Source organism: Lagopus leucura, unplaced genomic scaffold, assembly GCF_019238085.1.
Source record: "Lagopus leucura isolate 7727_CA_CO unplaced genomic scaffold, USGS_WTPT01 Super-Scaffold_100018, whole genome shotgun sequence".
NCBI lineage: Eukaryota > Metazoa > Chordata > Aves > Galliformes > Phasianidae > Lagopus > Lagopus leucura.
The window spans coordinates 5,434,248-5,457,578 of record NW_024962272.1 but is presented as its reverse complement, the minus strand read 5'-3'; the positions used below and the strand labels follow the sequence as shown (position 1 = coordinate 5,457,578).

The following is a 23,331-nucleotide window of genomic DNA, read 5'->3' as shown; positions in this document are numbered from 1 at the left end:
ATAGTTCTTAGTTTTTTTTAATTTATATGTCAGTTTATACTTTATTACAGAAGTGCTTAATGTCAAAGCCATAGAGGTGTTAACTGTGTTAGGAAGAACCATGCCCAAATTGAAAATGGCATAAACCTAGGAGCTAACCAATTTTTAAAAGCTTTCATTGGTGAATGTACTGAAGTCAGCACAATACCATTCTTTGGATAAGAAACTGATCTAATGCATTCTAGAGCTAAGTGCAGGATTTTAAACTACAACATTTCCCACTTTGTATTTCAGAATTGTTTTTTTTTTTTTAAACTCATAAGCGTACATAGGTAGTACAAACTGCCTGCAATGAAATCAATGCTATATTGATACACAGTAACACTGATGTTGTTACTATTAGCACTACTACGATTCTTCCCTTTGTTTTTCTCTGGTGTGGAGTCTAGGGGATATTTTCTTGCTAAAGCCATCCACTCATCTGTTACCAGCAGCTATTCTGGTGGGACACACTTAGCCTCCACCAGCCAACTAGAATAGGAATCCCTGATTAATTTCTGAAAACAAATCTACAATGTATCTTGTCACACCAGTGCAATTGCTGCTGGCCCAACTACAACAAAAGTAAGCTTAAAATTCTGACACCAAGTTTAAATTACGCAGTTCTTTTTAATTGGTAGCAACTGTTACATTATTTCCTGCTTTGGTGGACGGAGGAAAAGCAAAAGACATCCTCTATTTGGATTTGTGCACGGCCTGTGGACATCACATCCTCATCTTGAAATTGGAGCAAAGGCTCCAGGCACCTCACTCCCAGTACTTGAGGGGGACTTACAAGCCAGAGGGAGACTGACTTTTTACATGGTTTGATAATGTTAGAACAAGAGAGAATGGCTTTAAACTAAAATAGGGGAGATTTAGGTTAGATGTTTGGAAGAAATTCTTTACCCAGAGGGTGTTGAGTCCCTTTCACAGGCTTCCCAGAGAAGCTGTGGCTGCCTCATCCCTGGAGGTCTTCAAAGCCAGGTTGAATGGGGCCCTGGGCAGCCTGAGCTGGTGGGGGCCCTTGGCAGGGAATTGGAGCTCAGTGATCTTTAAGATCCCTTCCAATCTGAGCCATTCTATGATTCTGTGACTCCAAAAAGCTATATAGTATTCATTATATCTAATGAGTTGCATAAAACTCAAAAAACACCTCCCTTGTAAGCTGCATTTTTACAACCCAAAACAGTCATTCATATGATAAGTCTTCAAGTTCGGTTTCAGCAAGCAAGCAAACACTTTTTTAGTAATATAATTCTGCTAGGTTTGAAATCTACAAAGTTGAGGATTTTTGTTTGTTTGTTTATTTTTGTTTAAAAGGTGATATTTACGTAAAAGCACAGGAAGTTGTGGTAATGCACAGACAGTGAGAAGACACTTTTAATATTATCTTTGTACCCCAGAAGCTTAGACACTATTCGGTCCTGGAATTGACACAAATTGACCAACGAACCCCCTCATGCGACAAAAGCAAAACAATTCCTAAAGTTATTCTCCTAATTTCTGTGTTAATTTACACATTCTATTGTTATTGTTTGTAGTATAATCAAAGGCAAGAAGACAGACAGAAGTCTGATGTTCTTTTCTTTATGTATCAAACTATGCTTATCTCAGTCTCTCAGTTTTCTTGCTGTTTTTCTTCCTGTTTTCTCCCCAGTCCAGCTGGGAGTGGGGAGTGAGCAAGTGGCTTTGTCTATTTAACTGCTGTCCAGGATCAACCTACTGCAAAACAACAGAACAGTATAATACATGCAACAATTCTCATACATGTTGTATTTTTATGTATAGTTCAGTATGAAAGCTTGTGCCTAAAATGCACAAACAGTATATTCTTGGAGGCTGCAGTGGTGTAAGAATGTGACTCATATCATTATACCAAAATGAAAATCTTTTGTGAAACAAGGTTAGTTTCGAAAGAAAAAAAAAAAGTATTGTGAACATGTAGCAGCTATTTGAAGAACAAAACCTAGATTTCATAAAGGAATGGTGAGTTTAAAGAAATTCTCTAACAACAGAAAAATCATGGCCAAAAGTTAGCAGAGATCCCAGCACTTTAGAAAGTTGAGAGAACATCACCACCACAAGTAGATCACAGTTAAGAGGACAAAGCAAAATGAATGGACAAAGTGGCAAAGAAATGAAGGTTTATGATGCTTCAGCAAGCAAAACAAGCAACAGCACTTTCTTTAGTGTAAGTACAGTTATGTGGTCCCTTTCCTCTCTAAAACTGACTTTAAAAGTACTCTTCAATGTCCATCCCTGGAGGTTTGCAACACTTTTAATACTAATGTTTAGGCATGATGAAAGAAAATCAAGCCTGCTGTATAGCGATTTCTTTTAAACATACACATACACACATTATTTAAGTTTCCTCACATACCTTCTTCACTTAAACAAGTATACCTCCTAGCCACCTAGCCATTTATTTGTTTGTTTATTGATTGATTGGGAAAGGGACAACAGCGTATATGAGAAATAAAGACAAGACAGACCACTGCAGCAGATTTGTCTAGGCAAGGGCTATAACAAGTATCATTCCAACCCCTGGGAATCAGTTAGCCTCAGGAGGTTCAATTAATTCTTATGATCCCCAGAGATCACACGTGATGTCAGAGCCTAGCAGATGCCCTGAAAGCAATGAAACTGTGTACAGAACATACAGACTGGTCTCATCTTTCATTCAAAAAATGTATATCTAAGCTATATGATTCAGCTCTTAGATCTATCTGTGTAGGTTTGAAGGAATTAAGATAGACTTCCTCAATCTTTTCTATCAAGACAAAAATAAACAAACATTGACAAGATGTGGAATGTTTTAAAACCCAAACAAACAAACAAAACCACACTCAAAGGAGTGTTACAGTGACAAAATTCTTTAAAACTTAACAGAGCTTTAGAGTTTCAAAGGCTAATTCAGTAAGGAGCTGAAATGGATAAACATGCCTACCAGAGCTAGGTACCTGACTGAAATATATGGTTTAAAAGGAAAAATCTTACAATCTTATGTTGATTAGCCTTGACAATAATACTCACAACTTCTGAGAGACAGTGAAAGATGAAAGCACATATAGCCTAGAAGAAATGTCTGTTGCCTGATGACCCCTAGGAGCTCCATTTTAAATAAAGATTGAGAAATTGCACTATATACATACAGAATAATGTAATACTGCAGCTGCATCCTCAACAAAATTTTCTACTTTTATTAACTCTAGTAAGTCTGAACATACATTATTGTAATTAAGGATCTAACAGACAATATCTGAAAGATTAACTGAAGTCATTTAAAATACCACCAGATTCTTCTACCTTTGGGACAAAAGCTATCTCCAATCTGCAGTCTAAGTCCAGCATTCTAGCACAATCCTGTCTTCTTTATGGCTCTGAGCTATAGATTATAGATGGCGAACCAGAAAAAGTGAATTCAGTAGTATCCCAAAACCAATTACAGCAAGAAAATCAGGAGCAGAGTGGACAGATTTGTACAGTTTTTGTTTTTTTTTTTTTTTTGGAGTTAAATCCAACATGGGTTTCCTGACTAAGATCTTGAGTCACGCAAACTGAAAAGGGCCTCAAGATTTCACTATCTGAACATAAACCTCAACTACCTACCATTTAGAATTGGACGAACAAAAAAGTCCACCATAATGCAAAAATGAAGAAGAATATTAAGGTACAATGACAGAAGTGAGAAACTGTGTTGACTGAAATCTTGCCATTTCAACACATCGCAGACGTGATTGGAATTTGTGCTATGTAATGGTTAAAGTTGATTATTCCAAAGTTGCGTTATTCCTCCTTGTCATTATGGCAACAGAAGAGAGAACATCTCAGCTGCTAACTTTTAAATACTGTATTTATTCACATTTCTCCAAAATATCCTTGCTACCAATCTCATTCTATGTCACTTACCTAAGTACCATTCCATGTTGATTCAAACTCAAGCTTAACTATTTTCAAGTTGAAAATTGAAAATATTCTTTTGACTTAATATACAGTTCTAGATGCCAAAAAGGCCAAGGCCAGGTTGGATAATGCCATTGGCAACCTGATCTAGTGGGCTGGCATCCTTGCCTGCGGTGAAGGAGTTGGAAAAAGGTGGCCTTTTAGGTCCCTTCCAACTCAAATCATTCTGCGATGCTATGAAAACCATGGGAAAAAAAGATTCAAATATATCAATTTGACACTTATGAGAAAAGTAAATTGACTACGTGGCACTATTTCCCAAAATTTGGTACAATTACCCATAAATAAATAGAAAAATGATCTAGGTCACAACCAGCTTTTAATTTTAGACTGTTTTCAAAACAAACCATATTTTAAACAATGATGGAGTGGACTTATTCTGGACAATTACAATGGAGTTTGTGCTTAGTAGAGAGAGAAATAGTGCTTAATATTTTTAATTACTAATATTACTACTTAGGCGTATACTTTTAAAGACAATCCCTTCGTAATCCAAAATTTTGATCTGTATAATTATTCAGCTTCTTCTCTTTCTCTTTTCTAATTCTCTCTTGATAAGTGTTTACTTATCACCCTTTCATTTATGCCTAAAATCTTGCATTAAACTCTTCTTCTTTTTCAAGGATTGTTCATAACATGACTTAGTGTGGAATGAAGCCTCTTCTGTTATATCACATGGGCACTTCATTGATAGTTCATACCAGCAACACTGGTAGAGAATGAGTTGAAATGTGTATCATCAGTGTGTGTGTGTGAATGACAAGCAGAATATTTCTGTCAAACTACATTGGTTTCTAAAATTGTATTTATGTGAAATGAGAAATAAGAATAATTTAAAGTCCTATTTATGTCGGCATTTAAATCCCACCTCATTCACATGATTCTTTTTTCCTGCTATGTATTCTTCATTTTCAACAGAAATTACTTCTAATTTACATGGGTGCTATCAAAACAAACATCATTTCTTTAAAATGTCATATATTACAGTTATTTACACAGTGAAAAAAAAAAAAAAAAAAAAAAAAAGTGATGCTGACAGAGATTGGAGCTTTGCACACATTGTAAAGGATGGCTAGGATCTCAGAGAACTTATTACCTGAACAGTCAGGACAGATAAAGACATCACAGTTCTACCAGCCAGGGCAAACAAAGAATCACAGAATCACAGAATCACAGAATTGTAGGGGTTGGAAGGGACCTCCAGAGATCATCGAATCCAACCCCCCTGCCAAAGCAGGTTCCCTACAGCAGGTAAAAGAATATTCAGGGCAGACCAAGAAGGACCAAGGTGAAGCAACCTTCCAAAGGTCACACTGAGGGTCAGTGATCAAGATGTGAAAAACATCAAGATTTTCCCAATACTTAGCTTGATGTCTGAACTTATGCCATCTTTCTGTGCAGACAAAAACAAAGCATAAGGACTCTAAAGCAAATGCCCCATGTAAGACCAGTGCACTGCTGAAACAAACATATTTGATGCCTAATTTAAGAGGCCAGCTCGAGCACATCCTATATTTTGTAAGACAGTCCTCGTGTCAGTTGGCAGCTTATGAACTGCCTTTTCTTAAAACACTGTTGCTGCTATTTATGATTCCCTTCCCCAAGAGCTATTCCCATTTCTCTGGTAGCCCTTTCAATGTGCATTTTGGGGCACTCCCTCAATTCTCACCTTTCTAAATTACTGAAGACTTCACAAGGCTCTGCCTGTGGATGCCTTCTGTTCATTCTGCTTCAGCTTTCTCTCACAGTAATCTGATCAATATTCATCAAACAATCATTTCTATATGAACTGTTAAATCAATCATTACTGGAGACCTTTCTCCTCCTTTTCAAGTTCTCCTATTTTTCCTGTCATTTTCTCAGTAAGTTTTCCTATCACTTCAAGTTCAGACCTATCCATCTCCCACATTTTTCAGTTTACAAAAACTGTTTCTATCTCTCAGACCCCAAACTCACCATTACCTTTAAAATGGGCTTCCTTCAGTCAAGATTATCCACCGAGCTAAATATCAGATTTTAGAAAGTAGTCTCTCCAAGTCATTTAAAGGATCTACAGCTCCCAGCTGAGCCTGCTGGAGCCTTCTCTCCAAAATTTGAAAGAATTTCTTTTTTTCCCTGAGATAGATTAGGAAAGCATACACATGTTGCTGAAAATACTCCCCTGTTCAGTTTTGGTCTTTTGGATCTGGTTGCACAGTGATTAGCATTAGTGGGTCACGGTCTGTGAGAATGCTTTGCAACCACCACACAAGAACGGATCTAGCAATAATATCAATAAGATCATCCATGTGAATCAGACATGCACCTAAACTTTGCATGAGACATGCATGCATAGTTACACCGGTTGCATCATTTAACAAATTTTTCTAAGCTGGTAAAACAGCGGGGCATATGAAAATATACTGTCCAAAATATTTTAAGCCATATCTGTTATCATTCTTCTCTACTACAGCCATAGAAAACAAAGGAAAATGGTATCCTTTTCAAGCTAAGAAGTAAAGAAAAAAGAAGAGTACAGAAAACCTTTCTAAAATCTTTCTATTTATTCTTCATTTTTAGTAATCAAGTTTTTATCTATTAAGACATCCACATTATATTCTGTTCCTGGCAAACTGTATGCATCACTTCCCATATGCCTTCTGTAAACTACAAGAGTTCAGCCATTTACTTCATTCATTAAAATTCACAGAGCCTATTATTCTGTTTACAGTCTAATAGATATTCACTGTCACTATTCAGACCTCTGATTCAATTTGCCTAAATCCCAGATGCAGAGTAATCCTGATGGAGATTAGCTTAATTTATCACCAATTTCTTTGCAGAACCAAGAAAGGTTGGTATTTCATAATAAAAGCTGTGGTTCTCTCTCCTTTTTTTTTTTTTTTTTTCCCCCTAAAGCAGTATGCGTAGTGAAAAAGAAGTGCCTGCTCTTTTAAAGTTGAGATTTTTCAGTTTTGCTTTGCATGTCAAGACACTTTCTCTTAAAAGTGTGTATTCTACAGATAAGAAGACTAGCTCTCATCAAACTAGAATGCTTTCCTACAACCATATATTATGCTGATTTTGCCAGGCCACAGATTGGCAGACTCATTGTTTACTCCAGACAATATGAAATAATCACCCTGGGTATACTTTTCTAGGTAAAGCATTGACAGTTTGAAGAGTAATAAATGAATTATACTTACTTTTTCACTGCTAAAGGTTCCCCGTGCGAAACATTTTCTAGCAACTTGAAGTCATGTGAAAGGTGTCCACTTTCAAAGCCAAACTGACAGTGTTGATTTATGATAGTGATATTGTCTGCTGTCATTTGCAAAATGTCCCAATGAACCATCTGTGGAAACCTTTGGTCAGACAACACTTCTAACTTGGCAGGTTTCATGTACAGTTGTGTAAACTATTCAAAATAAACCAATTTTCATCTGCATAGAGAATTGTAGTTCTATTCTAATGAAAATTCAGTCAATTTCTTCCAATTATAAAATTTTATGGTTACCTACCATGCTTAGCATTTTTGAATGAAGAAATAAAACATCAAGGCTCAAATAGCATCCTGTGTCAGATCTAGGTAGCCCTATAAAAGCTACTTCTGCACACTCTGTGACCACTTTAGAGCAATAATACTGCCAAGGAAATTGAACCCACAGATTTTGAGAATACAGCCCCTGGTGGAAATGTTCTGCAAAGAATATTTCTTACTGTTGCACTGTAACTAGAGAACTCTGAGAGTCCGCTGCAAGGACTAACTTCTGTCAAAAGAACTGACTTTGTAGTTGGAGGTATAGTCAGGAGCAGCGCAATTGTACTGCTCTCTTGTTGGAAAGAAAGTGATCAAAAAGTCACAGAACATTTTCCAAATATTTGAACATCCCAATGAAAAATACATATAATCTTTATCTCTTTTCTTCCTTCCTTTCTCTTTCTGAGATAAAGAACAAATAGGATATCATCTACGCATGGCCGTTCTGAGGAAAATGTGTTTTCTGGCCATGATCTCTCCCAGCACACAACAGTTAAGGAGAAAATGACGATGACTGTAAATAATAGGAATTTGCCAAATGGCAAGATTTTTTAACAAGAAAGCAGCGGGTCATTAATTCGGTCTGTTATTTGTAACAGGATTCCAGTTTCACATGACATTTTCAATTAGAAGTACAACTGAAAAAGGCAGCCTCAACATCTCTATTGTCACGTAAAGCTGTCACATAAAATTGTCCCTGTTCCCTGCACTATGTGGGGTGCACTAAAACTGCTGCTCCGAGTTTTCAGGTTAACTTAAATTGGTGCCTTTTCCTGAGAAAGCTCACAGTTAACCCATGCAGTGTTCGTGATATCTCAAGGGAGGGCATTTCACTGGGGCAGAAATAAGCAGTAAGATCCACAGGTGGAACTTTTTGACAGAAGTGTTAACGGTTGACTACTGCAGTTAACTAACATGCTGTAGTTAACTGTATATTAAACCATATCCCAAGGCAGCAGTGAGAAAATATGCCATGGAAAAATAGATGCCAAAATAAAGGTAAACTGCAGAAAGGTTGAGGGAGTTTAACACAGGCTAAGAAATAAGGTAAGCTGAGTGCACCAAATGGAGGTAGAAGGCGGCCTTGGACATGTATGTGACTGTAAAGGAGAAATGCACCTAGCTTAAGGCCAGCTCTGAGTAGCAGAAATGAGGGCAGATGTCTTAGGAGGGTGAGAATAAGATCTCCAAGTAGATCCACTAAGCTTGCCAAGTAAACTGCTGTGGGTCTTGATTTTGGCAGTCAATTTTATCAGATGGTTATACTGGAGACTTATCAAGAACAATGCCAGCACAGACCAGATGTGAACTGTGCTTCTGTGGGTATCCTCAATGGAGGGCACATGCCTCCCAAATCACAGAGGCATTAAGGAAGTGAGAAACGCACTAAGCTGACTTTAAAGCATTTGGCTGCCATCAGCTATTTATTACAGCAGTACTTGAATACAGGCGCCTTACCAGAATTTTGGAACATCTTCCTCAAGGTCAGAGAAGTTCTGAGATGCGCGGGCAGATGTCATCAGTGCAGACTAATGTTTTTTTTCTTTTCTTCTTCTTCTTTTTTTTTTTTTTTTAAATAAAGGGTTTTTGATAACGTACAGTTGAGTAGGACACATAATGTCACTGACTCCTACTGAGCCTTGTTCTTCCAGGAAGAATCTCTGGCAGGCAATATGTAGTAAAATTATAAGTGAGTTAAAAAAAAAAAAAAGCACAATAATGAAGGAAAAAAATTAGGGATTGATTTTGGACTGTTTCAAACTGTATCCTATATTCACCCAGCCAAGTAGTCTAACGACAGATTTTTAACTTTGTCCAGCGGCTGTTTTCTGTGTGTGTAGTTGCAGGCACTACAAACACAACAAAGAACATTTTGCTCTGATTGCTGTGCTGCACATAGCTTGCAAGATCCACCTGAGGATCCCCTACTGCAATACACGATATAGAAAATATTGAACAATGGTATACTGTAGAAACTGAATGGTACAAAGAAAATTTATGGTGCTGGTAGATACTGGACAGGATGAAAAGACGTGGATTTACAAAAAGAATCTGAAATCCTCTCAGGGTGACTAGCAGCTTTTTATAGGTGGCTTGTATTCTTCTGTAATAAAAATACATTTCATTAGGCCTAGCCTACATTATACTTACAGCCCTACCTTCAGTATTATTTATCTTAAATGCCATTGATAAATTTTATAGGATTTGATATCTAAGTGTGAAAATATTTTATAATCAAGCTTAGCTTTCACCTTGACAGAACTCTAGAAACATCTAAATTTTATGAATTACTTTTCAATTCAACCACTCAGGCAATTTTCAATCTATTTAACATATTATTGACATTGCATAGCGTAAATTTTTTATCCAAACATCTCAGAGTGCTAGGTCAGATATCTTAAAGAACAGTATATTAAAATGAACAGTAATGTTTATCAACTGACTTGCATTTCCTTCAAGGAAAGAAAGCAGGTTTATTCAATACAAATTATTTCACATGAAACCATTCTAAGAAGTATAACTATGCCAGTATACCCATGGTTTAATAACTGAATTTCATAGCAGATTTTCATTATTTTAGCCAGAAATTAGGTCAGACTAACAGACCTAAAAATGTTTATCCTGACTGCATTTTCTGAATGTTGACTCTATATCTGAACATTTTTAAATTACTCCAATGCTTATGTCAGTTTTAAAGTACATATTTATTTTGAATTTTTATCCAAAATGAGGATTAGCAAGAAACAAATTCCTCAAAAAGCCCCGTAACATTGTTAAGACATAACATTTCTCAATTTAAAGTACTTCTTCCTAAAATTGTTTATAATTCTCCACTGATCATAGTCAGTGGTGACTTGTTATGTTAGATTTGGGTATGTTTCATCATCTTCATTTAACATCAGTCTACTACTTTTCAGGTACAGAACAGAAATACAAGATTTCTGTCTTTACACTGTTGCAGAGTTGCTCTGTCTAATTCTAGGTCATATACACTCTGTAATACCAGTCTTATTTTCAGATCCTGCCCTTCACACCTTGGCATGACTAACCATCTTGATCATCTTCAGTCTCTTCTCCATCCTCTACTGCTACTAGTATTTTCAGGTTATCATCTATAATCCATTTCCTAATACCTCTATACTGCCCTTTTATTTCTAAGTATTAGGTTCTGTTTTATAACATGCAGTAACACTAGCAAGAAGCTATCCACTAATTATGGAACTGCGTTTTTTGGTTGCTTAACAATCTGTTACAGCGCACAATTCTTCACACTTTCTCTTATCCCAACCTTTCCTCATAACAACTTCGGAGACTGTACTACTCTGAACAACACCGAATCCATACGTCACCTATTTCAAGTGCCCTGTTTGTTCTCAGTGAATGTAATTTAGGACAAAACACCTGATATCCATAGCACACTCCAACAAAAATATGTCAAAGAATGACTTAGAACATATTTGTTACAGCAACTTCTGTTGGCAATTGTATCTTACACAATTTTTAGAAAATATTATTAGATTTTACAATCTAGCAATTTTAGTTACATGCTGAAATTCCCAAACTGTGATCCCAACAGCAGTACTTTATTGTATATTACAGATATCTGATTAATTCATCAAATATTCTAATTTGAACCAGCAGTGTTTAACAAACTCCTACCAGAAAAGTCTCCCTCAGGTTTTACGACTTTGCACATTGATCCAAATGCATTCAAGATTCTGTCATTCTGAATTATCAGTAACTCCAAAACCAATTGTCCTTTAATTCAGAATCACAGCACTCTCCCCTGCTCTCCACCCCAACTTGCAAATACCTCCTTTTCACATTCTGTCTAATAGTGAAAGTCTTCCTGAATGGTAAATTAGCACAAGAGAAATATATGCAGGAAATGTTTGCAATAAAATTATATATTATCATCCCACTTTGTTTGTTTCGGCTATTACAACACCTAACGTCTCTTCATATATCAAGTTTACTTATTTACTTTTCTTGTACAGAAAAGTAAATTTCAGTAAAGAAAACCCTTTATTTTCTCTTCACACTCTTCGCTAGACAAGTTAGATTGCCTGTTATAGCCTACATGGGATGTAAAAAAAAAAAAACTTAGAAAAATTTACATCTTATGTTTATTAGGTTTCTGGTAGCCCTCTAACTACTAGTTAAATATCACGTGCAGATCATTCTGCTTATGAATTTTCCTCTACTATTAGAGTTAGAGTTCAGTCTTTCATAATACCCAAAACCTTTAGCATCACCTCACTTACACACCTAACTGTTAATGAGGACTGTTCTGAAAGTAATGCCTCCTGCTTTATTATGTTGGCCCACAATGTCAGAGGTGGATGTTGGTGTTATGGCAGTAGAGGTTGAACCTTCCCACCAATATTCCACAACATGTCATGTGACAGGTGGCAGCAGAAGGGCAGTCTGACACAATGGCATCTGACGTGGAAACGTGCCTGAAGCAACTCTGCAGAACTGAATTTGTCCATAAGGAAAAAAGCATGCGGTGACATTCACAATGCTTGCTGAATGTTTATGGAGACCAAACAACAGTGGATTTGAGCACAGTGAGGCGTGGGTGGGTATGTTTTGGCAGTGGTGACAGCAGCAGTGGGTCACTTCCACTGCTGCAATTTTTTATGAGTCTGGTAAAAATGCATAGCTAATGATGGTGGTGATCTTGACAAATAGTGCTTTGTAGCTGAGAATTTTCTGTATGAAATGGTGTTATTATGCTAATGTATCTTTTACAATTTCCATGGAAATAAACATGAGACGTTACTTTCACAGTGACATTCAGTCTTTCACTGTGTACATTCAGTCTTTTTCTCGTGCATGCAGAGGCTGGCAGAATGCAGTGCTCTCCTCTACATTTTGTGTAATATAGGTATTCATAATTCTTGAAAGAATTTGATCCTTTTGGCAAAAGAAAATGCTTCTTGATTCTCCTGCTTTTATGGCTTACATACCCATAGTCCACTTCAGTTTTGCCTACAGATGATCCCTGCAGAATGGAGTTGAAGAATCTGGCTCACAGTTGTATTTAATTTGATGCCCCGAGGTACTGCAAATATCTCCTGCCTGTGCTTTCTAATGTATATTAGCCACTCCTGCTTCACATATCACAGTCATTTCCTTCTTCAGAATAAAATTAAAAACAGGAGATCCAAAACATGCTACTGTGATTGCTACTTCAATTTTTCCATAACTAACTGCTATAAACAGAAATAACCACAGTCTCTTCTCAAAAGTTTCATTAGCTATGTTGAAATGACTTGTTGTATGTAAAAAGAACTGTACAAAAGACATTGTTGTATGTAAAAAGACACAGTAGAGCGAGCAAAAGTAACCAAATCCAAGTGATTACTGAGACTACTTATGGTCTCAGAAAAATAAGGTCAGGCTTGAAAAATGAAGAGGATATCAGATAAAGGTAAAAGGGTCATACAAATAAGTTAGATAGGTTCAAAGAAGATCAGTTTAAATTTGATTTAATTTGATCTCTATGCAGAAAAAATTATTTGAGGAATTGAGACTAGAGGGAGAGCCAGACATCAAGATAGGGGAAAACTGACAGCAGTCTGGAAGGAGAGAGCAAAAATGAGACCACCAGACTTCAAATGAAGAGCTGGTGTAGCAAGAAGCACTGCTACTTCTTATTGTGCCATCTTGATTTTCCTATGGGGGTACATGGAGTAGTAAGAGGTATTTAAGAATGTCTTAATACTTGAAGTATTACAAAATTCCACTGAAATACCAAGGTTTTCCAACTATACATTTTATAGTGGTACACCGTAAATAAAATTTGATTTCAAAGACCATTTTTTCCATAAATATTTTGCACCTAACTAAACAAAACTGTCTACTAAGGAACTCTCTGTTCATCAATATTTCACTTACACACAGCATTTTTAATTTCAAAAAATCTTTCTGCAGAGTGACAGTAGTCAGAAAATATGTTATTTGAAGTATGAATGCACATATATTCTTTTACCCAGGAGAAAACCTACATATTTGGGTTTAGTAGCTAAGTATTATTATGTATAAAGAAACTACATATTGATATTTTGTGCGTGTACAGTACGATCATATAAATGCTAATTAATACGGTTATTAAAAGAGCTTCAGTCATTCGTCAAAGAATGAAGTATCATAGTTGCTGATATGTAATTTGTGTCATTACTGCTACCTCTACATCCTCATTTGATAATTTTTGTTATACTTTTTCATTATAGGAGTATGTAAAGTATCTGTATTACAAACAATTATTTCCTTTTTCAATAATTGCTACTGCATTTTATTCAATGAATTCACTCCCAAATTCGCATTAGCCCCAGTGATGAGAGAACTGTGGTCCTGGTGTGAATAAGATAGGGTGTTTTATTAAAACAACAAATATACATTAGGTTTATTTATGCTTTCCCAAACTTAGCCACAAACAACCATGTAGCTATGGAAAGAAAGCTCATTTCTTTCTCCTCTAATAGAACTCTGTATTAGAAGAAAGCACATCTTTCCCCATGAAAAAGGAGTTTCAAAAGTGTATCTTGTGGGAAATAAGGTAATTCACTTTAATCAACATATATGAATTATGTTATTTCACGTGCTGGTAAAATCTCTCCTGCAGTCATTTACTATACAACTATGCATGGTTTTTGAGGAAAAACAAAAAAGTACAACAGCAGCCGTATACAAAAATATGAATGATGTTATTCTACAGAAGTCTAGGGGAGAGACCTACAGCCATTGGCTCTTTCCTTCCCATTCAGACCAGCTCACAGGTGGCACCGAGCCAGTGCGAGAGCTTCAAAGACTGTTCCAGCTCACAGAATGCAGCATAGACTAGGTCTTTATCCTTTTTACTTTCACCCAAGACTACCTTTATTTATTTGAACACTTGAAAGAAAATAAAAATTCAAACCTTCACAAACGTCATGAACTCGTCTATTTTGTCATTGGCGAGCAGTAGCTTCTTTTGAACAGCCTCCAAAGCCTGCTCACTCTGTTTAGCCAATCCGTGTAGTTGTTGAGATGCTGCAGCCTCTATTTCAGTCATAGCATATTCGGTCTCAATCACTTTGCTCTCTAGATTGGATAGCTTGAGAACCTGGAATACATCACAGGGCACTGCAGTGACATGATAAAAAGCTGACAGGCAGGCATGGTAGCTCACAGTCAAACAAATAAAATACCACAAAATGGTAAATAGCACAGAACACGTAAAAGATACTTTCACGGGGAAAAGTAACTTCATATGCAGTCACTGAGTCCATCTTTCATCACCCAAATTTCAGTGAGCGAATGAAAATAGTGTGAAATACACCATTATGATTCCTTTTCTTCCTTTATATATTTAAAAAGTCTAAAATGATAACCTTGCAACTTTTATTTGAAAGTGAGGTATGAAAAAGTTTTACAGTAAATTCAACACAAAGATAATATACCTTTTTCTCTAGCTCATCTTTAGCCTTGTGATACATCTGCTCATAATGAGACTTCTCATTTATAGCTACTTTAAGTCTTTGTTTCAATGAGTCAATGGAAGTTTTTTTGTTTGAACAGTCTTCAGACTGTGACTTTACCTGAAATACAAGTGAAAGTCAATTTGATTATTAAGATAGAAAATATAAAAACAAAAACCAAGCCCATTCTACTGCAACATAACTCCATGCTTTACATAAATTATTTTATTCAAGCATTTTCTTCTGAAATTACGAAGTCCATTGTTGCTGACTACCTAGCAGAGATCAGTTTCCATACTCATTCCTGTTATACAAAGCCTTGTATTAAATGTAAAGAAAACTCTTCATTTGCAGGGCTGCAATGTCATAGTGAACACAGAAGTGAATAAACCCAAGTTTTCACTCATTTCTTCAATCAACCAGAGGTAAACTACATCAATCAAAACCGAGCTGGGGAAATAGTAACTATCAACAAGCTAATAGTCTCCACAGATAATTATTATAATTTTGCCATACAGTGCAAACACTGATTCTGTATAAAATGCAAGAGGCCAATGCTCCTAGAATATCGTACATGTTCTACTGACAGTATTAATCACAAAGTTGTCCAGGCAGTATCGAGTAACAGGGAATTTCTTTGATCTTCTGGTGAAGTTAATGTAAAATTTATGAAGCTGATTTTCCGTATGGAATAACCAAAGTAATGTATGGAATTTGATTCTCTGGAATCTGAAACTTGCAGCATTTATAATACTCAAAAACAGGATTAAAGTACATCCATTCTAAATTGTTTTTCAAAAACAAAACCAAGTATTTCTCTCATTTCACTCTTCAACTCTCTTGCTTATGCTTTCACTCTCTGGCTGAACATTTCTTAATAGCACTTCATCTTTGGCAAGGAGGGTAAGAGAGTAGCTCTCTCTAGAGCTGAAAGCGTTTAATGACTTCAAGCAGAGGTAGTATCTATAGTTTGCAGCAAGCACCTGCATTCTACGATTAAAAAAAAAGGCAAACCGGTAAATTGTTTATTTCTATTTTGAGGTCATATGCCACATAAACTCACAGACAACCAGGAATTCCAGGAATTAGAGACTTAAGTGCAACATATTGCTTGGATAATATGAAAAGATATCAAGATATACACAAGTTCTCATAGCTTCAGTTAAATTGTCCTGGAATTTTGCTGGAGAAATAATCTAGTATAGAAATTAAGCTTCACCTATACAGACAGAATTACTATAAGTGTTAAAAGCTAGTAAGTGTGAATCACTCATAATACTCCAGTACAATACAAATTAACATATTAAACCATTTAAATACTGCATTCAGCAGATGTGCAAGGACCTCATTAGCATGTGTCAGGTAGAATCTTCCTTGCTTTAAAGAACTAAGACTGTATAAAACAAAATCGTGCTACTTACAGCATGTCTTTGCAATTCAGTGTTCTGAATACTTCAAATTTTAATTACCTCTTATGATCAGACATTAAATTATGCTGAATCCATCCAAACTATCACCCATATACTGATTTCATACAAATTAAAGTGGAGGAAGTTATATGGTTAAATTAACTGTACGATGCACGCTTGAAGCAATATATTGATTTTGTATGTATAGAAGATTAAAATAACTTCTTCAAATACATTAGCTCCTGGTTTTCTTAAAACTGTAGCTAGCAAGAAAGAAATACCTTTCTCTCAAGACTTTCTAGAGTTTCCTTACAGGCTTTCTCATTTTCTTGGTTTGCTTTTAGACGAGATCTTAAGTCTTCTATCAAATGTCTTTTCATAGTAAGGTCTCTCTCCAACCGAGAAATCCTAAAAGGGAAGAAGTCACACTGCATGTTACTGTTAGAAAATACTACTGATACGCAACTGTTTTAAACAACTTAAAAAAAAAGAAACGCAGTAGAGAAACTATCATTCCATAGTTTTCAATTTTTTTTTAATAAAAGTTATTTGAATCTTGCAGCTCACCTTTCTCTTAACCATAAAGACACACCAATAGACTGATTTTGAAATACATGACTTATTTTGTGATTTGCTTTTTGATGTGATTAATGCTCTTTCAACTCATTATGATACTTTCTAAGATATTACTAAAGAAAAAGGGAAGTTAATTAAAATTTGACATTTGAAGGAGATATCTTTCAAAAATTATTTTTTACAGAATTCTTTTATTTTGTATAGAATTCTTTTTAAAAGAAAGTGAAGGGGGAGATTTTCCTTTCGTCCAACTCAGCAATAAACAGAAATACAAGGAAAAAAGCTCTATTATCTGAAAAAGATTGAAATAAAAAAGCTCTATTATCTGAAAAAGATTGAAATAAAAAAAAAAATAGCATTTTTTCACAAATTTCTCAACTAAAGAAACTCCCACGTACTTCAAGATGATTTCTGTTTAATGAGAAAATCATGTCTCATGCAATGCCTCTGCAGTTGTCACATACATTCAGTATAAACATAAGCAACACCCAAGCACCGGAAATCTAGACATCTGGATTTCTTTTTATGAAAGGAAAAATGACAATCTATTCAGGAATAAAATATTGTTGATAACATGTCACTATCATATTAAAAGTCAGGAAACTATTAAATCTTAAAATTTCTTCTATCTATTTCACATTTATGCTACTGTTGTTTTGGTGAATAAATCTTAAAGTTTATGAAAAAACGGTATATATTCTGTGAGGGAAGCACAAGCACTGGTAACTCAATTTTAAAGTTAAGCTTGAACACTGGCAGAAGGCATCAGTTTTATTTGGAAACAAAAAATACACCACGCATGATTCAACCATTTTAAAAGTACTCTATATTCGAAATGAAAAAAATCAGATAAGTAAACTGCATCCTCTCTACAAATTAAAAAATTACAATAATTAGAGGAGTTAAACTTTGCAACCAGCCAGAAATTCACAGACACACTAATAGGTTACATTTATAAAGCAATATAATGGAAGACTGTATTACATCAGCCCAAGTAAGTGGGCAGAATAAAAATCTCAGATGCATACTTCAAACCAATACATGTGAATTTCAAAACGAGTGGTAAACCTTAATCAATTCAAATAGAAAGAAATACAACTGTCCTTTTGAACTTTTATGAATGTAAGACTGGATAGTTAATCTTCTTTAAGCATCTGAACCTTGACATGTCTCCTAGCCCCTAGGCAAAGAATTACAGTATTTGAAAGACAGTACTTAACAGTGTTGAGGAATTCATTTAGACTTACATCAAGGATAAAAAAAAAAAAAATTCCACTCTAGGGTCTGAGTTCTGATTTAAGGCATTCTTATTGCAATACAGAGACACTTATCACATAGCAGTTTAAACAACATGCAATTTTATCCTGTACTTTTTGAATTTCTTAAAAACAAAACAAACCACAAAAACACAAACGCAAATCTGTAACAGTCCGCGAGGTCATAAGAGAATCCAATGCTCAGTTACTGCCGTACCGACTGCACAGCTGCCGCTGGGTGGCACCAAACACAATGGATAAAAAAGTTAACATACTTAGCTTGGAGTTCCCGAATCCGGTCTTCTTTTTCCTGGACTTCGTTTTTCAGTGTCTTAATGGTCGCTGATTGCTTAGTGATTTCACTATTTGAATTCTGTGTTGAAGAACATTAGAACAGAAATAAATGAGATTCAATGCTATCTCAGTCAACAGCAAATCTGAAATAATAGGATGTGTAAACTTCCACATACTAAGGACTGTATTAAACACTAATTGGAATTGGTTACATTGTACAAAAGGAGTATTTTTACTTTCTAGCAACACTTAAACAAAAACACTTTCATTGGAAAATATTCTCAAAGCCAGTCAAAATGTATGATTAATAGATATTCATAAAAATACATGCAAGCTGAGTGCACTAACAGGACCAAATTTTCTCTTGCATAACAAAGAATTATAAAGGGAACAGGAGAGAAGAGAAAGAAATTCTGGTCTTTATTTGAACCATACTCCTACATGGTTCTACTGCACAAGAGCCTAAAGAAAACTGTTTCCAACAATCCCTTTCATCCTGTGCATTTGGGAGATCCAAAAAATCCTACAGCAGTTGTCACCTTTGCGTGCCTTTTAAGGCAAAGCAAAAGATGAAACAGTCTCAGCCATACTAACAAAAATCCTGTCTTTCTGTAATGAAAAAGTACAGTCTCAGAGTTTACGCATATGCAATGCTAAAAAGGAATTCTGCAGTGTTTGCCTATATAGTAGGAAGGAAAAAAAACCAAACCAAACCAAACCAACCACCACCATCAACAACAAACAAAACAACAAAAATCCCCACAGTCCTCCATGGAAACACACAGATAATCTACCTAAGATTCCAAGATTTAAATACAGTATTATTAAATTGCTTTGCAGAAACAAAAAACAAAAAACAACAACAACAAAAAAGACATTTAACTGAAGTAGCCATCTTAGCAATCTGAGCATATGCTCTGAATGCCATTGCTGAAAATGGCAGCTCACACATAATGCATGTCAAGATTTCAGAACTCCAAGAGGTGTTGCCAAGAGATACGTATGTGTGAAGTGTTTGCATAAAATATATGCATGCCTTTTTGCGGGTTCAGCCAATGTGCTAAAGCGCTTTACTCACTGTGCATAAACAGTAAGTGAGCAGATCAGACATGTTATAAACAAAGATTCTTGAGGAGAATTTCTCTGTGCAGTGCAGGCTGTAACACCTATTAACATTAATGGGAGCATTGTACCTAACTCTCTGCACTGCCAGAGGAATATATATTCTTGTGTGAACAGTTAGAAGTAAAATATTGTTCTTTGTAACTTCTCTAGTCTGTTTGCTGTTATTATAATGTGAGATATTACAGAAAATTGTTAAAATGATATAAGAAAATGGAATATCCTTGAGACCTGTTTGTTGGGCTTGAACTTCACTAGCATGAAGCACAGCATCCAGTTACATATTTTACACACCAGATAGATATGCACTTGAGTACTTCCGTGGGGCCCTGCACAGGCTTAGAGGCAGACATTTGCTTGCAGCATTTTGCTTCCAAACTCATCATCTACACCTAAAACACTCCGTATTGGCAAAGTAACAAGGAATCAATACATACAACAGAAATACCTCATAGTTAGTTCTGACAAAAGAACAAAATCAGATAATTTGAGATTCTGAGCAACAGCAAAAGCATTTGGAGCTTGAGCCTTCAGACATTCAGAGGAGTAACTGTGTGCCTTCTTTAACCGCGGTTAATCTGGAACAACATCTGACAATTCCTGTGAACTTCTTCTGCTAAAAAAAGACTTCCAAACTTTTTTTTTTTTTTTTTTTTTTTTTTTTTTTTTTTTTTTTTCAAATGAACAGGTCAAAATAAGGCTAACAATTTCAGTAACTTGATATAAGTAGCTTGTGATGCCCTCCACACTCAAAATACTCATCCAATTCAACCATCAGTGAAGACACAGAATCATAGAATCATAGTATCCTGAGTTGGAAGGACCCACAGGGGTCATCGAGTCCAACTCTTGGACACTCTGCTACCCTGCAACTGTTAAGACACTCTGTTGTACATTCACTTCCTTCACTGAGAAGAGAGAAAGGTAGTACTGTGATCCAGGTGCACAGATATTGAAAAAGCTCTCAAATGCATCAATACAGTCTAGAATCTACATTCATTCAATAAACAGTCATTGGAGACTGAAAAATGAAATAATCAATTCATCAGTATTTTCCAACTAGCCAATGTACAAAAAACTCAAATATAAAAACAACAATCTCTCTCTGAAGACAAAAAGAGTAGTGACCAATATGTAACGTTACACCAATACATTACTGTTACATGAGCTGCACATTCAGCCAAAATTCATTTCTTCACTTTCACAGATAGCTGTTGCCCAGCTCCTTCTTAAAGAAAGCAAAGAAATTGCCACAATTCTTATTAAAGTCATTCTACTGCACTTTTCAACAAGATACATTTAATTGTACAAAAACTAACTAATCCCCCCCAAGGCCCCCGTTTGGCCCATCTGGTTGTAAAAATTATATTAATTATACATACCAGCTCTTCAGGTTATGACTACATTTCTATTCAACATCAAAGATTATTTGAAAACTTAATCCTTGGCATATCACACCTAGATGATATGCATATATCCAGATGAGGTTTAAGAAAAGTGAGTGTGGAGTATTGATCTAGGAATAATTGCATGCACTGGTACAGGATGGGGGATGAGCTGCTGGAGGGGAGCTCTGCAGAGAGGGACCTGGGCGTCCTGGTGGACGACAGGTTGGCCATGAGCCAGAGGTGTGCCCTTGTGGCCAAAAAGGCCAATGGCATCCTGGAGTGCATTAAAAAGACCGTGGCCAGCAGGTCGAGGGAGGTGATCCTCCTCCTCTACTCTGCTCTGGTGAGGCCTCATCCGGAGTACTGCATCCAGTTCTGGGCTCCCCAGTACAAAAAAGACAGGGATCTCTTGGAAAGAGTCCAGCGGAGGGCCACAAAGATGGTGAAGGGCCTGGAGCATCTCTGCTATGAGGAAAGGCTGAGTGAACTGGGTCTGTTCAGCATTGAGAAAAGAAGACTGAGAGGGGACCTGATCCAGGTCTATAAATATCTAAGGTGTGGGGGGCAGAGCAGTGAGGCCAGACTGTTTTCATCAGTGTGTGAAGACAGGACAAGGGGGAATGGCCAGAAACTGCAGCATAGGAAGTTCCGCACAAACATGCGCAAGAACTTCTTTACAGTGAGGTGACGGAGCACTGGAACAGGCTGCCCAGGGAGGTGGTGGAGTCTCCTTCTCTGGAGATGTTCAAGACCTGCCTGGATGCCTACCTGTGCGACCTGCTGTAGGGAACCTGTTTTGGCAGGGGCTTGGACTCGATGATGGAGGTCCCTTCCAACCCCCACGATTCTGTGAGTGTGTGTGTATATATATATACATATATTTATCTGCTTGACCCAGTTATTAAATACTGCTCATGTGAATTGTACTCAGCACTGAATAATCTGTTCTGTCACCTTTAGTTTGCACTGCAGCTGTTTCATCTCTAAATCAGTGTTCTTTGAAGGAGCTGGTGTGACTTCACTCTTGCCAGCAGTTTGAGACAGATGTTCTCTCAACTTCAATTTTCCTTGTAAATCTTCCTTTTCCTGTTGCCATTTGGCCAGGTTGGAGGTCAACACCTGTTTTACAAACAGAAGGAACAATCACAATTGCATCCTAAAAATACTTCTGCTAGATCATATCAGATATTCTGTGGTTTAGAATTCAAGAAGAATGAAACAGAATATGTTATCTATTATTATACTGCATCGCTGTGGGTTGAAGTCTCTAGTCCATGCAAAAAATGAAGTCTGGCAGGAGAGAGGAGTAAAATAACATCGAAAACAAACATTTTTTTTAAAGGCAAGCTGATTCAACTTTGACTGTTGCAGTTTTTACCATCACAGGCAAATTTTTCATTTTAATAAAAGATTTTCATTTTAATTAAAAAAAAACCCAAACAACTGTAAATGGTAGTTACTCTTGAAACCTATTTACCTAGTGTCTTTCTGGGACTTCAAAATTATTTCTATACTGATAAAGAAGTACCAAGATTTCTCAAGCAGCAAGGTGTATTAAATAAAGGTGGTTAAATGTCAAATCTGTTTAATGGTAACCACTGTACGCTTGCTTGAATTTCTGTGTTGATAACTAACTCCTATAAAACACTCTTCTCTTGGCTTTTGTTTTGATATTTGTAGGGCTTGTAGAGGTTAAAGCAAAGTGGACCAGCTGCACTAAATATCTTCTGGTTGGCTGGTCTTTACTCATGTTGTGTTATTTCTTCCCTTTCACATATAAGCACCATAGCCAGAGAACCACATATTCCATAACCTTGACTCTAGGGCTGAGGTACTTAAGTGGTAAAAGCCAAGCTGGAGCAGGACAGGATAACAGATGTTAGTTGTTTATTCCACTGGGTAGGTCTTACCACCCTATACTGCAGCCAAAATGCTTCTCATTTAGCAACATAAATGCTAAGTCCAATTAGCAGACGAGGCTTGTTAGGGATTTAGTTCAAATAAATAACATGCAAACTAACTCTCAGTCTTGTTGCACTTGATTGACAACTGACAAGACATTTAATCTTTGTAACAATGTATTTCATAGCACTCCTAATAGAGGCAATCTTTTAAACAAAAAAAATATTTTAATTCAAATGATAATGAATATTATTCTATGAATAGTGGAAAATAAATAATCTTCATGCTAGTGCTTAAACTTTAACAAATCCACAGTTAGGAGCAGAGGCCTAAGGACTCTCCGCTCCTGAAGCTGTATCTTTTTAATATAAAGAAGATTGTAACATCATAGTTTAACATAAGGAACAATAATAC

General features: G+C 36.2%; 1 protein-coding gene across 1 annotated transcript in view; it reads right to left on the bottom strand.

The window, feature by feature from the left end:
• Window positions 1–23,331, bottom strand: part of CNTLN (centlein) — a 184,743-nt gene that overhangs the window by 12,027 nt on the left and 149,385 nt on the right. The window contains exons 20-24 of the mRNA XM_042877561.1: window positions 21,970–22,134; window positions 18,487–18,584; window positions 16,661–16,787; window positions 14,953–15,090; window positions 14,430–14,615 (exon numbers count right to left, since the gene is read on the bottom strand). Of these exons, the coding sequence (XP_042733495.1) occupies window positions 14,430–14,615; window positions 14,953–15,090; window positions 16,661–16,787; window positions 18,487–18,584; window positions 21,970–22,134 (714 nt within the window). The remainder of the gene's footprint in view (window positions 1–14,429; window positions 14,616–14,952; window positions 15,091–16,660; window positions 16,788–18,486; window positions 18,585–21,969; window positions 22,135–23,331) is intronic.